The sequence below is a fragment of the Gigantopelta aegis genome, chromosome 1 (assembly GCF_016097555.1).
Source record: "Gigantopelta aegis isolate Gae_Host chromosome 1, Gae_host_genome, whole genome shotgun sequence".
Classification (NCBI taxonomy): domain Eukaryota; kingdom Metazoa; phylum Mollusca; class Gastropoda; order Neomphalida; family Peltospiridae; genus Gigantopelta; species Gigantopelta aegis.
The window spans coordinates 40384280-40396877 of NC_054699.1; the positions used below are offsets into that span (position 1 = coordinate 40384280).

At 37.9% G+C, this 12598-nt stretch overlaps 1 protein-coding gene across 1 annotated transcript in view; it reads right to left on the reverse strand.

The window, feature by feature from the left end:
* LOC121374984 overlaps window positions 1-12598 on the reverse strand; it is a 91659-nt gene that overhangs the window by 43940 nt on the left and 35121 nt on the right. The window contains exons 11-15 of the mRNA XM_041502165.1: window positions 12464-12567; window positions 11429-11497; window positions 7065-7227; window positions 5746-5854; window positions 3459-3598 (exon numbers count right to left, since the gene is read on the reverse strand). Of these exons, the coding sequence (XP_041358099.1) occupies window positions 3459-3598; window positions 5746-5854; window positions 7065-7227; window positions 11429-11497; window positions 12464-12567 (585 nt within the window). The remainder of the gene's footprint in view (window positions 1-3458; window positions 3599-5745; window positions 5855-7064; window positions 7228-11428; window positions 11498-12463; window positions 12568-12598) is intronic.

Below are 12598 nucleotides of genomic sequence, written 5' to 3' on the forward strand. Positions count from 1 at the left end.
ACAGTGGCTAGGTGTGTTTTGGGGGATCCAAGCAAGACCTGTGGTGGTCTCAGGTAGCAACCAATTAGTTAAAGCTTGTTTTCTTTAACAGTGGCTAGGTGTGTTTTGGGGGATCCAAGCAAGACCTGTGGTGGTCTCAGGTAGCGACCAACTAGTTAAAGTTTGTTTTCTTTAACAGTGGCTAGGTGTGTTTTGGGGGATCCAAGCAAGACCTGTGGTGGCCTCAGGTAGCAACCAATTAGTTAAAGCTTGTTTTCTTTAACAGTGGCTAGGTGTGTTTTGGGGGATCCAAGCAAGACCTGTGGTGGTCTCAGGTAGCGACCAATTAGTCAAAGCTTGTTTTCTTTAACAGTGGCTAGGTGTGTTTTGGGGGATCCAAGCAAGACCTGTGGTGGTCTCAGGTAGCAACCAATTAGTTAAAGCTTGTTTTCTTTAACAGTGGCTAGGTGTGTTTTGGGGGATCCAAGCAAGACCTGTGGTGGTCTCAGGTAGCGACCAACTAGTTAAAGCTTGTTTTCTTTAACAGTGGCTAGGTGTGTTTTGGGGGATCCAAGCAAGACCTGTGGTGGTCTCAGGTAGCGACCAACTAGTTAAAGCTTGTTTTCTTTAACAGTGGCTAGGTGTGTTTTGGGGGATCCAAGCAAGACCTGTGGTGGTCTCAGGTAGCGACCAACTAGTTAAAGCTTGTTTTCTTTAACAGTGGCTAGGTGTGTTTTGGGGGATCCAAGCAAGACCTGTGGTGGTCTCAGGTAGCGACCAACTAGTTAAAGCTTGTTTTCTTTAACAGTGGCTAGGTGTGTTTTGGGGGATCCAAGCAAGACCTGTGGTGGCCTCAGGTAGCGACCAATTAGTTAAAGCTTGTTTTCTTTAACAGTGGCTAGGTGTGTTTTGGGGGATCCAAGCAAGACCTGTGGTGGCCTCAGGTAGCGACCAACTAGTTAAAGCTTGTTTTCTTTAACAGTGGCTAGGTGTGTTTTGGGGGATCCAAGCAAGACCTGTGGTGGTCTCAGGTAGCGACCAATTAGTTAAAGCTTGTTTTCTTTAACAGTGGCTAGGTGTGTTTTGGGGGATCCAAGCAAGACCTGTGGTGGTCTCAGGTAGCAACCAATTAGTTAAAGCTTGTTTTCTTTAACAGTGGCTAGGTGTGTTTTGGGGGATCCAAGCAAGACCTGTGGTGGTCTCAGGTAGCGACCAACTAGTTAAAGTTTGTTTTCTTTAACAGTGGCTAGGTGTGTTTTGGGGGATCCAAGCAAGACCTGTGGTGGCCTCAGGTAGCAACCAATTAGTTAAAGCTTGTTTTCTTTAACAGTGGCTAGGTGTGTTTTGGGGGATCCAAGCAAGACCTGTGGTGGTCTCAGGTAGCGACCAATTAGTTAAAGCTTGTTTTCTTTAACAGTGGCTAGGTGTGTTTTGGGGGATCCAAGCAAGACCTGTGGTGGTCTCAGGTAGCAACCAATTAGTTAAAGCTTGTTTTCTTTAACAGTGGCTAGGTGTGTTTTGGGGGATCCAAGCAAGACCTGTGGTGGTCTCAGGTAGCGACCAACTAGTTAAAGCTTGTTTTCTTTAACAGTGGCTAGGTGTGTTTTGGGGGATCCAAGCAAGACCTGTGGTGGTCTCAGGTAGCGACCAACTAGTTAAAGCTTGTTTTCTTTAACAGTGGCTAGGTGTGTTTTGGGGGATCCAAGCAAGACCTGTGGTGGTCTCAGGTAGCGACCAACTAGTTAAAGCTTGTTTTCTTTAACAGTGGCTAGGTGTGTTTTGGGGGATCCAAGCAAGACCTGTGGTGGTCTCAGGTAGCGACCAACTAGTTAAAGCTTGTTTTCTTTAACAGTGGCTAGGTGTGTTTTGGGGGATCCAAGCAAGACCTGTGGTGGCCTCAGGTAGCGACCAATTAGTTAAAGCTTGTTTTCTTTAACAGTGGCTAGGTGTGTTTTGGGGGATCCAAGCAAGACCTGTGGTGGCCTCAGGTAGCGACCAACTAGTTAAAGCTTGTTTTCTTTAACAGTGGCTAGGTGTGTGTTTTGGGGGATCCAAGCAAGACCTGTGGTGGTCTCAGGTAGCGACCAACTAGTTAAAGCTTGTTTTCTTTAACAGTGGCTAGGTGTGTTTTGGGGGATCCAAGCAAGACCTGTGGTGGCCTCAGGTAGCGACCAACTAGTTAAAGCTTGTTTTCTTTAACAGTGGCTAGGTGTGTTTTGGGGGATCCAAGCAAGACCTGTGGTGGCCTCAGGTAGCGACCAACTAGTTAAAGCTTGTTTTCTTTAACAGTGGCTAGGTGTGTTTTGGGGGATCCAAGCAAGACCTGTGGTGGTCTCAGGTAGCGACCAATTAGTTAAAGCTTGTTTTCTTTAACAGTGGCTAGGTGTGTTTTGGGGGATCCAAGCAAGACCTGTGGTGGTCTCAGGTAGCGACCAACTAGTTAAAGCTTGTTTTGTTTAACAACACCACAAGAGCACATTGATTTATTAATCATCGGCTACTGGATGTCAAAACATTTAGTAATTTTGACATTAAGTTTTTGAAAGGAAACCTGCTACATTTTTCCATAGTAGCAAGGGATCTTTTATATACATCATCCCACAGACATGATAGTACATACCATGGTGTTTGATATACCAGTCGTGGTGCATTGGCTTGGAGCGAGAAATAACCTAATAGGCCCACCAACAGGGATCGATCCCAGACTGGGCTAAGTCCCATGCCTTGAAAAGGTAAAAAATAAACAAAAGTGTCTGTTAGACAATAAGTTCCACTCGAAATTAAGAATGTTCAATCAGTCAAAATAAGCGACGAGAAATCCACAGAATTAGATGTCTCACCTACCATAAAAATTTCAGTGCACTGTGATGAACATCCATAGGTGCAACTATACACCAAGTTTTACTGACTTAGGTTTTATAACATAAAACTTCAATGCAAAAGTCGATCTGTCCCGAGGTAGATTTCCGGCTATCCAGAGCTCGGCCCTAGGACAGACATGCTCGAAGCTCTAGTGGCATATGAGCATGTTCAAAATGTATCCGACCCACAAAGTCGATGCAGTCAGAGCTATCACCATCAAAGTGGGATTTATCTCAGTCGGTTGAGCTTTCGCCTGAGGTGCTTGCATCTCAGGATTGAACCACCTCAGTGGATTCATTCAACTGATTGGGTTTTTTCTCACTCCAACCGGTGCACCACAACTAGTCAAAGGCCGTGGTATGTGCTTTCCTGTCTGTGGGAAAAGTGTATATAAAAGATTCCTTGCTGCATTAGGAAAAATGTAGAGGGTTTCCTCTGATGACTACGAGTCAGAATTACCAAATGTTTGACATCCAATAGCCAATGATTAATTAATTAATGTGCTCTAGTGGTGTCTTTAAACAAACAATCATTTGCTAAGACCATCAGAAATATAATACCTAGTATATATCTCTCCTTTTTACTTCGTAACAGCAATACAAAACCTAAAGCCTCACATTTCTGTTTATTGATACAAGTCGAGAGCTATCCAAACTCCAAGCAATGTCAATCACACTGTCGTCATAGCTACTGGTGTTCTGAATGATTCTGATTGGTCGCCATGGCTCCATCAATGTATCATATACAACAATATCACCTGAAAATAGAATGTTGTATTCTAATGTATCATATACAACAATATCACCTGAAAATAGAACTTTGTAATGTATCATATATGACAATATCGCCTGAAAATAGAACTTTGTAATCTAATCTATCATATACACCAATATCATCTGAAAATAGAACTTTGTAATCTAATGTATATTATACACCAATATCATCTGAAAATAGAACTTTGTAATCTAATGTATATTATACACCAATATCATCTGAAAATAGAACTTTGTAATCTAATGTATATTATACACCAATATCATCTGAAAATAGAACTTTGTAATCTAATGTATATTATACACCAATATCATCTGAAAATAGAACTTTGTAATCTAATGTATATTATACACCAATATCATCTGAAAATAGAACTTTGTAATCTAATGTATATTATACACCAATATCACCTGAAAATAGAACTTTGTAATCTAATGTATATTATACACCAATATCACCTGAAAATAGAACTTTGTAATCTAATGTATATTATACACCAATATCACCTGAAAATAGAACTTTGTAATCTAATGTATATTATACACCAATATCACCTAAAAATAGAACTTTGTAATCTAATGTATATTATACAGGGATAAAAAGGTTGTTTTGTTTAACAACTCCACTAGAACACCATATTAATTAATCATTGGCTACTGGATGTCAAACATTTGGTAATTCTGACTCGTAGTCATGAGAGGAAACCCGCTACATTTTTCCATTAGTAACAAGAGATCTTTTATATACACTTTCCCACAGACATAAAAACACATACCACGGCCTTTGACCAGTTGTGGTGCACTGGTTGGAATGAGAAAAAAACCCAGTCAGTTGAATGGATCCACATTGACTTATTAATCATCAGTTATTGGTAATTTTGACAGTCTTAGAGAGGAAACCAGGTACATTATTCCATTAGTAGCAAGGAATCTTTTATATGCACCATCCCACAGACAGGATAGCACACACCACGGCATTTAATATACCAGTTGTGGTGCACTGGCCGAAATGAGAAATAACCCAATGGGTCCACCGACGGGGATCGATCCTAGACCGACCGCGCATCGGGCGAATGCTTTGTCACTGAAGATGTACATGCAGCAGAATAAGTTGAAAGATAGATAACTAGATCAATAAATATTAAGATGGAAATTCAGAGAGAAAAAACAAGAAGACAGTGAGATAACAAAATTCAAATCTAATATACACTGGAACCAGATCACACCTGAGGATCTAAAGTTTATCCAATTTAGACAGGAGCGTAACACGTTTTTGAATTTAGAAAATTTGGGACCACCAAATTTGGCCAGTTTTGACAGGATTCCAGTCTGTGGAGGTTCCAGTTTAGACAGATTTCACTGAATATATTTTACATCTGTGAGCTCCGTGGTCCAGTTGATAAGCTGTTGGACAATCAAGCTGAAGACAGTGGTTCAAATCCCATCAAAGCTGGCTCACACATTCATTCATCTTTCTCATCTGTCACCCTCTGCCTACTATTCTCATTATTTAAATTTAAAAAAACATTCCAATTTCTCCAACAATTTCAATCTGTTTCGACCCTTTCTGTTAGTTTCCTCTGACCATCGCCTACCTGTCTCAACTTCCTCCACGGGTGCAGTCTCTGTGTACTTCCTTGCACCCACCTGGCATTCTCGTCCTCTGCCGCTAATAAAGCTGGTCTGAGACCATGGCACTAACTAACGAATGCCAGTAGTAGGGGTGTATAATAGGTGGTTACAAGTGCCTCTTAACGATGCCAGAAGTAACTACCGAACACTCCCCGAAGTGGTCAGATTAAGCCCAAAGCTAAAAGCTGATGGGGAATGGCAGGTGTGTGGCACAGATAGCCACAAGAGACAAGCACCTGTCATGGTTGGAGAGACAAGCACCTGTTACAGTTGGAGAGACAAGGACTGGGATGTGGAGATAGAAAGAAGTTGAAAGATAGGAGAAGTTGCCAGATAGGGAAGAAATGAGATGGCATTCAAAGGAGTTAAAAGGAAAGGGACAAAAAAGGGATAAAAAGGAAAAGGATAAAAAAAATTGTTTTTAAAAAAAAAACAAAAAAAAACATGAATAATTTATTTTGCATCTAGTGTCAGTTCGTATAGAGAAGCTGTTACTAACCGTGTACGGACCCGACTGCGAGAAACCTGTGATCTGGGGACACACTGGACACAGAGATACCTTTCACCTTGACCCCCAGCGTCAGTCGAAATACTTCAGCAGACATACCCTAGAGGAGTAAAACAACATGTTAACAACACTCTGGACACAGAGATACCTTCTTCTAATATTAAACATACCTTCCAATATTAAACATACCTTCCAGTACACCTTCCAATATTAAACATACCTTCCAGTACACTTTCCAATATTAAACATACCTTCCAGTACACCTTCCAATATTAAACATACCCAGAGACATGTGCAGGAAATTTTGTGAAGCCCGACACTGCGAGCGCCGCAGGCGCGAAGCGCGTGGCAGGGGGTCTGGGAGGCCCTCCCCCCAAACATTTTGAAAAATTGACCCCTTCTAGGGCTATTCTGAGGTGTTTTCTGTTGGCTAGCCGAGCTGCTTTCTGACCACATTTTTTTTCACCTTGAGCAAGGGGGGGGGGGGGTTTGACCCCCAAAACACCCCCCTGCGCACGCGCCTGCATACCTTCCAGTAAACCTTCCAATATTAAACCTAGCTTCCAGTACACCTTCCAATATTAAACATACCTTCCAGTAAACCTACCAATATTAAACATTCTTTCCAGTATTAAACATTCCTTCCAATATTAAACATTTCTTCCAGTATCAAATATTCCTTTCAGTATTAAATATTCTGTCCAATATATTATTTCAATACTAAACCTACAGGTACCTTGCAGTATTAAACCTAGCTTCCAGTATTAAACCTACCTTCAACAATTAAACCTAACTTACAGTATTAAACCTATAAGCTTCCAGTTTTAAATATTCCATCTCATATATTATTTCAATATTAAACCTACCTTCAGTATTAAACCTACCTTTCAATACTAAGCACATCTTTCAGTATTAAACCTATATTCCGGTATTAAACCTACCTTGAGGTATTAAACCTACCTTCCAGTATTAAACCTACCTACCTTCCAGTATTAAACCTACCTACCTTCCAGTATTAAACCTATCTTCAACTATTAAACCTACCTTCTAGTATTAAACCTACCTTCAACTACTAAACCTACCTTCCAGTATTAAACCTACCTTCTAGTATTAAACCTACCTTCAACTACTAAACCTACCTTCCAGTATTAAACCTACCTTCAACTATTAAACCTACCTTCAACTATTAAACCTACCTTCTAGTATTAAACCTACCTTCAACTATTAAACCTACCTTCAATTATTAAACCTACCTTCAACTATTAAACCTACCTTCCAGTATTAAACCTATCTTCAACTATTAAACCTACCTTCCAATATTGCAGTTCTCTCCTCACAAATCTGTCGGCTCGTTCCTTTCTCTGTTTCAGTTCTGGTGGATCCAGCGCGGCCACATCGTATTTTCTCAGGTCTGACGGCGTGATGTGGTCAAAATTTATCATCTCAACGTCAGCATCAATTATCTCCCTTTCACTGCAAACATCAAATAATATCATGTGAACATTCTTAATACACTCAGCCGGGATACTGTAACACACATATGTGCGTGTCTGTAGTGTGCGTGTGTCTGTCTGTAGTGTATGTATGTGTGTGTGTGTATGTGTGTGTGTGTGTGTGTGTGTCTGTAGTGTATGTGTCTGTAGTGTGTGTGTGTGTGTGTGTGTGTGTAGTGTGTGTGCGTGCGAGAAGTATAACACACCCTTTAATATGAGAAGTATGACTCATTAATATGACAAGTATGACACACCCTTTAATATGTAAAGTATGACTCATTAATATGAGAAGTATGACACACTCATTAATATGAGAACTATGATACACTCTTTAATATGAGAAGTATGACACACCCTTTAATATGTAAAGTATGACTCATTAATATGAGAAGTATGACACACTCATTAATATGAGAAGTATGATACACTCTTTAATATGAGAAGTATGATACACTCATTAATATGAGAAGTATGACACACCCTTTAATATTAGAAGTATGACTCACCCTTTAATATGAGAAGTATAACACACCCTTTAATATGAGAAGTATGACACCCTTTAATATGAGAAGTATGACACTCATTAATATGAGAAGTATGACACACCCTTTAATATGAGAAGTATGACACCCTTTAATATGAGAAGTATGACACTCATTAATATGAGAAGTATGACACCCTTTAATATGAGCAGTATGACACCCTTTAATATGAGAAGTATGACACTCATTAATATGAGAAGTATGACACCCTTTAATATGAAAGTATGACACCCTTTAATATGAGAAGTATGACACTCATTAATATGAGAAGTATGACACACCCTTTAATATGAGAAGTATGACACCCTTTAATATGAGAAGTATGACACTCATTAATATGAGACGTATGACACCCTTTAATATGAGAAGTATGACACCTTTTAATATGAGAAGTATGACACACTCATTAATATGAGAAGTATGACACACCCTTTAATATGAGAAGTATGACACACCCTTTAATATGAGAAGTATGACACACCCTTTAATATGAGAAGTATGATACTCATTAATATGACAAGTATGACACACCCTTTAATATGAGAAGTATGACACTCATTAATATGAGAAGTATGACACCCTTTAATATGAGAAGTATGACACACCCTTTAATATGAGAAGTATGACACACCCTTTAATATGAGAAGTATGACACCCTTTAATATGAGAAGTATGACTCTTTAATATGAGAAGTATGACACCCTTTAATATGAGAAGTATGACTCATTAATATGAGAAATATGACACTTATTAATATGAGAAGTATGACTCACCCTTTAATATCAGAAGTATGACTCACCCTTTAATATGAGAAGTATGACACCCTTTAATATGAGAAGTATGACACCCTTTAATATGAGAAGTATGACACACTCATTAATATGAGAAGTATGACACACCCTTTAATATGAGAAGTATGACACCCTTTAATATGAGAAGTATGACACCCTTTAATATGAGAAGTATGACACTCATTAATATGAGAAGTATGACACCCTTTAATATGAAAGTATGACACCCTTTAATATGAGAAGTGTGACACTCATTAATATGAGAAGTATGACACACCCTTTAATATGAGAAGTATGACACCCTTTAATATGAGAAGTATGACACTCATTAATATGAGACGTATGACACCCTTTAATATGAGAAGTATGACACCCTTTAATATGAGAAGTATGACACTCATTAATATGAGAAGTATGACACCCTTTAATATGAGAAGTATGACACCCTTTAATATGAGAAGTATGACACCCTTTAATATGAGAAGTATGACACACACATTAATATGAAAAGTATGACACACCTATAATATGAGAAGTATGACACCCTTTAATATGAGAAGTATGACACCCTTTAATATGAGAAGTATGACACTTATTAATATGAGAAGTATGACACCCTTTAATATGAGAAGTATGATACACTCTTTAATATGATAAGTATGACACACTCATTAATATGAGAAGTATGACACACCCTTTAATATTAGAAGTATGACTCACCCTTTAATATGAGAAGTATGGCACACCCTTTAATATGAGAAGTATGACACCCTTTAATATGAGAAGTATGACACTCATTAATATGAGAAGTATGACACACCCTTTAATATGAGAAGTATGACACCCTTTAATATGGGAAGTATGACACCCTTTAATATGAGAAGTACGACACTCATTAATATGAGAAGTATAACATCCTTTAATATGAGAAATATGACACCCTTTAATATGAGAAGTATGACACTCATTAATATGAGAAGTATGACACACCCTTTAATATGAGAAGTATGACACCCTTTAATATGAGAAGTATGACACCCATTAATATGAGAAGTATGACACCCTTTAATATGAGAAGTATGACACACCCTTTAATATGAGAAGTATGACACCCTTTAATATGAGAAGTATGACACACCCTTTAATATGAGAAGTATGACACACTCATTAATATGAGAAGTACATGTATGACACACCCTTTAATATGAGAAGTATGACACCCTTTAATATGAGAAGTATGACACCTTTTAATATGAGAAGTATGACACACTCATTAATATGAGAAGTATGACACACCCTTTAATATGAGAAGTATGACACACCCTTTAATATGAGAAGTATGACACACCCTTTAATATGAGAAGTATGATACTCATTAATATGAGAAGTATGACACACCCTTTAATATGAGAAGTATGACACTCATTAATATAAGAAGTATGACACCCTTTAATATGAGAAGTATGACACACACTTTAATATGAGAAGTATGACACACCCTTTAATATGAGAAGTATGACACCCTTTAATATGAGAAGTATGACTCTTTAATATGAGAAGTATGACACCCTTTAATATGAGAAGTATGACTCATTAATATGAGAAGTATGACACTTATTAATATGAGAAGTATGACTCACCCTTTAATATGAGAAGTATGACTCACCCTTTAATATGAGAAGTATGACACCCTTTAATATGAGAAGTATGACACACCCTTTAATATGAGAAGTATGACACACCCTTTAATATGAGAAGTATGACACCCTTTAATATGAGAAGTATGACACACTCATTAATATGAGAAGTATGACACACCCTTTAATATGAGAAGTATGACACCCTTTTATATGAGAAGTATGACACCCTTTTATATGAGAAGTATGACACCCTTTAATATGAGAAGTATGACACTCATTAATATGAGAAGTATGACACACCCTTTAATATGAGAAGTATGACACACCCTTTAATATGAGAAGTATGACACCCTTTAATATGAGAAGTATGACACACCCTTTAATATGAGAAGTATGACACACTCTTTAATATGAGAAGTATGACACACCCTTTAATATGAGAAGTATGACACACTCTTTAATATGAGAAGTATGACACACCCTTTAATATGAGAAGTATGACACACCCTTTAATATGAGAAGTATGACACACGCTTTAATATGAGAAGTATGACACACCCTTTAATATGAGAAGTATGACACACCCTTTAATATGAGAAGTATGACACACCCTTTAATATGAGAAGTATGACACACCCTTTAATATGAGAAGTATGACACACCCTTTAATATGAGAAGTATGACACACCCTTTAATATGAGAAGTATGACACACCCTTTAATATGAGAAGTATGACACACACTTTAATATGAGAAGTATGACACACCCTTTAATATGAGAAGTATGACACACGTTTTAATATGAGAAGTATGACACACCCTTTAATATGAGAAGTATGACACACGTTTTAATATGAGAAGTATGACACACCCTTTAATATGAGAAGTATGACACACCCTTTAATATGAGAAGTATGACACACGTTTTAATATGAGAAGTATGACACACCCTTTAATATGAGAAGTATGACACACCCTTTAATATGAGAAGTATGACACACTCATTAATATGAGAAGTATGACACACCCTTTAATATGAGAAGTATGACACACTCTTTAATATGAGAAGTATGACACACCCTTTAATATGAGAAGTATGACACACCCTTTAATATGAGAAGTATGACACACTCTTTAATATGAGAAGTATGACACACCCTTTAATATGAGAAGTATGACTCATTAATATGAGAAGTATGACACACTTACTCCTCTGGTTGTTGAGTCGGCTCCCGAGTCTTAAGATGAAGGTGTTGAGTATGATTCCAGATCTCCTTCCTGAATAAACAAATACTGTCAACTTTATCGCTCTAAAGACAGGTGCCAAATTCACAAAGGTATTACCTTACTCTTTATTACTCTAACGACAGGTACAAAACTCATAAAGGTATTACCTTACTCTTTATTACTCTAAAAGACAGGTACAAAATTCACAAAGGTATTACCTTACTCTTTATTACTCTAAAAGACAGGTACAAAATTCACAAAGGTATTATCTTACTCTTTATTACTCTAAAAGACAGGTACAAAACTCATAAAGGTATTACCTTACTCTTTATTACTCTAATAACAGGTACAAAACTCACAAAGGTATTACCTTACTCTTTATCACTCTTAACGACAGGTACAAAACTCACAGAGGTGTTACCTTACTCTTTATTACTCTAACAACAGGTACAAAATTCACAAAGGTATTACCTTACTCTTTATCACTCTAACGACAGGTATAAAATTCATAAAGGTGTTACCTTACTCTTTATTTTCTCTAACAACAGGTCGGTGGGCCCATTTGGCTATTTCTCATTCAAGCCAATGCACCAAAATTGGTATATAAAAGGATGTGTTATGTGCTACCGTGTCTTTGGGATGGTGCATATAAAATATCTCTTGCTACTAATGGAAAAATGTAGCAGGATTCCTCTCTAAGACTACTGGTATATGTCAAAATTACCAAACGTTTGACATCCAATAGCCGACGAGTAATAAATCAATGTGCTCTAGTAGTGTCGTTAAACAAATTAAACTTCCAGCGGCGGATCCAGAAAAGCCATTTAGGGGGTCTCAATGATATGAGGCGGAATGCCAATGGAACTTTGGGGGAGGTTTGGAGGGGATCGTAAAAAAAAAGAAAATTAATATATAATAAAATTATAATTGTCGCAAAATTTAGGGGGACCCAGGCCCCTGGGACCCCACCCCTAGATCTGCCTCTGACTTCTTGTTTCAAAACCCTGTGAAGCACACCTGTGTTTGTTGCGATTGTCCTGCAGAGCGAAGTAAGCTTTCGTTATCAAATTGAACGCCGGGTCATTCGAACGTCGTCCACCCTCTTTTCCAGTACTTATCTCCTGTGGCAAAAACACAAAGATAATTATAATT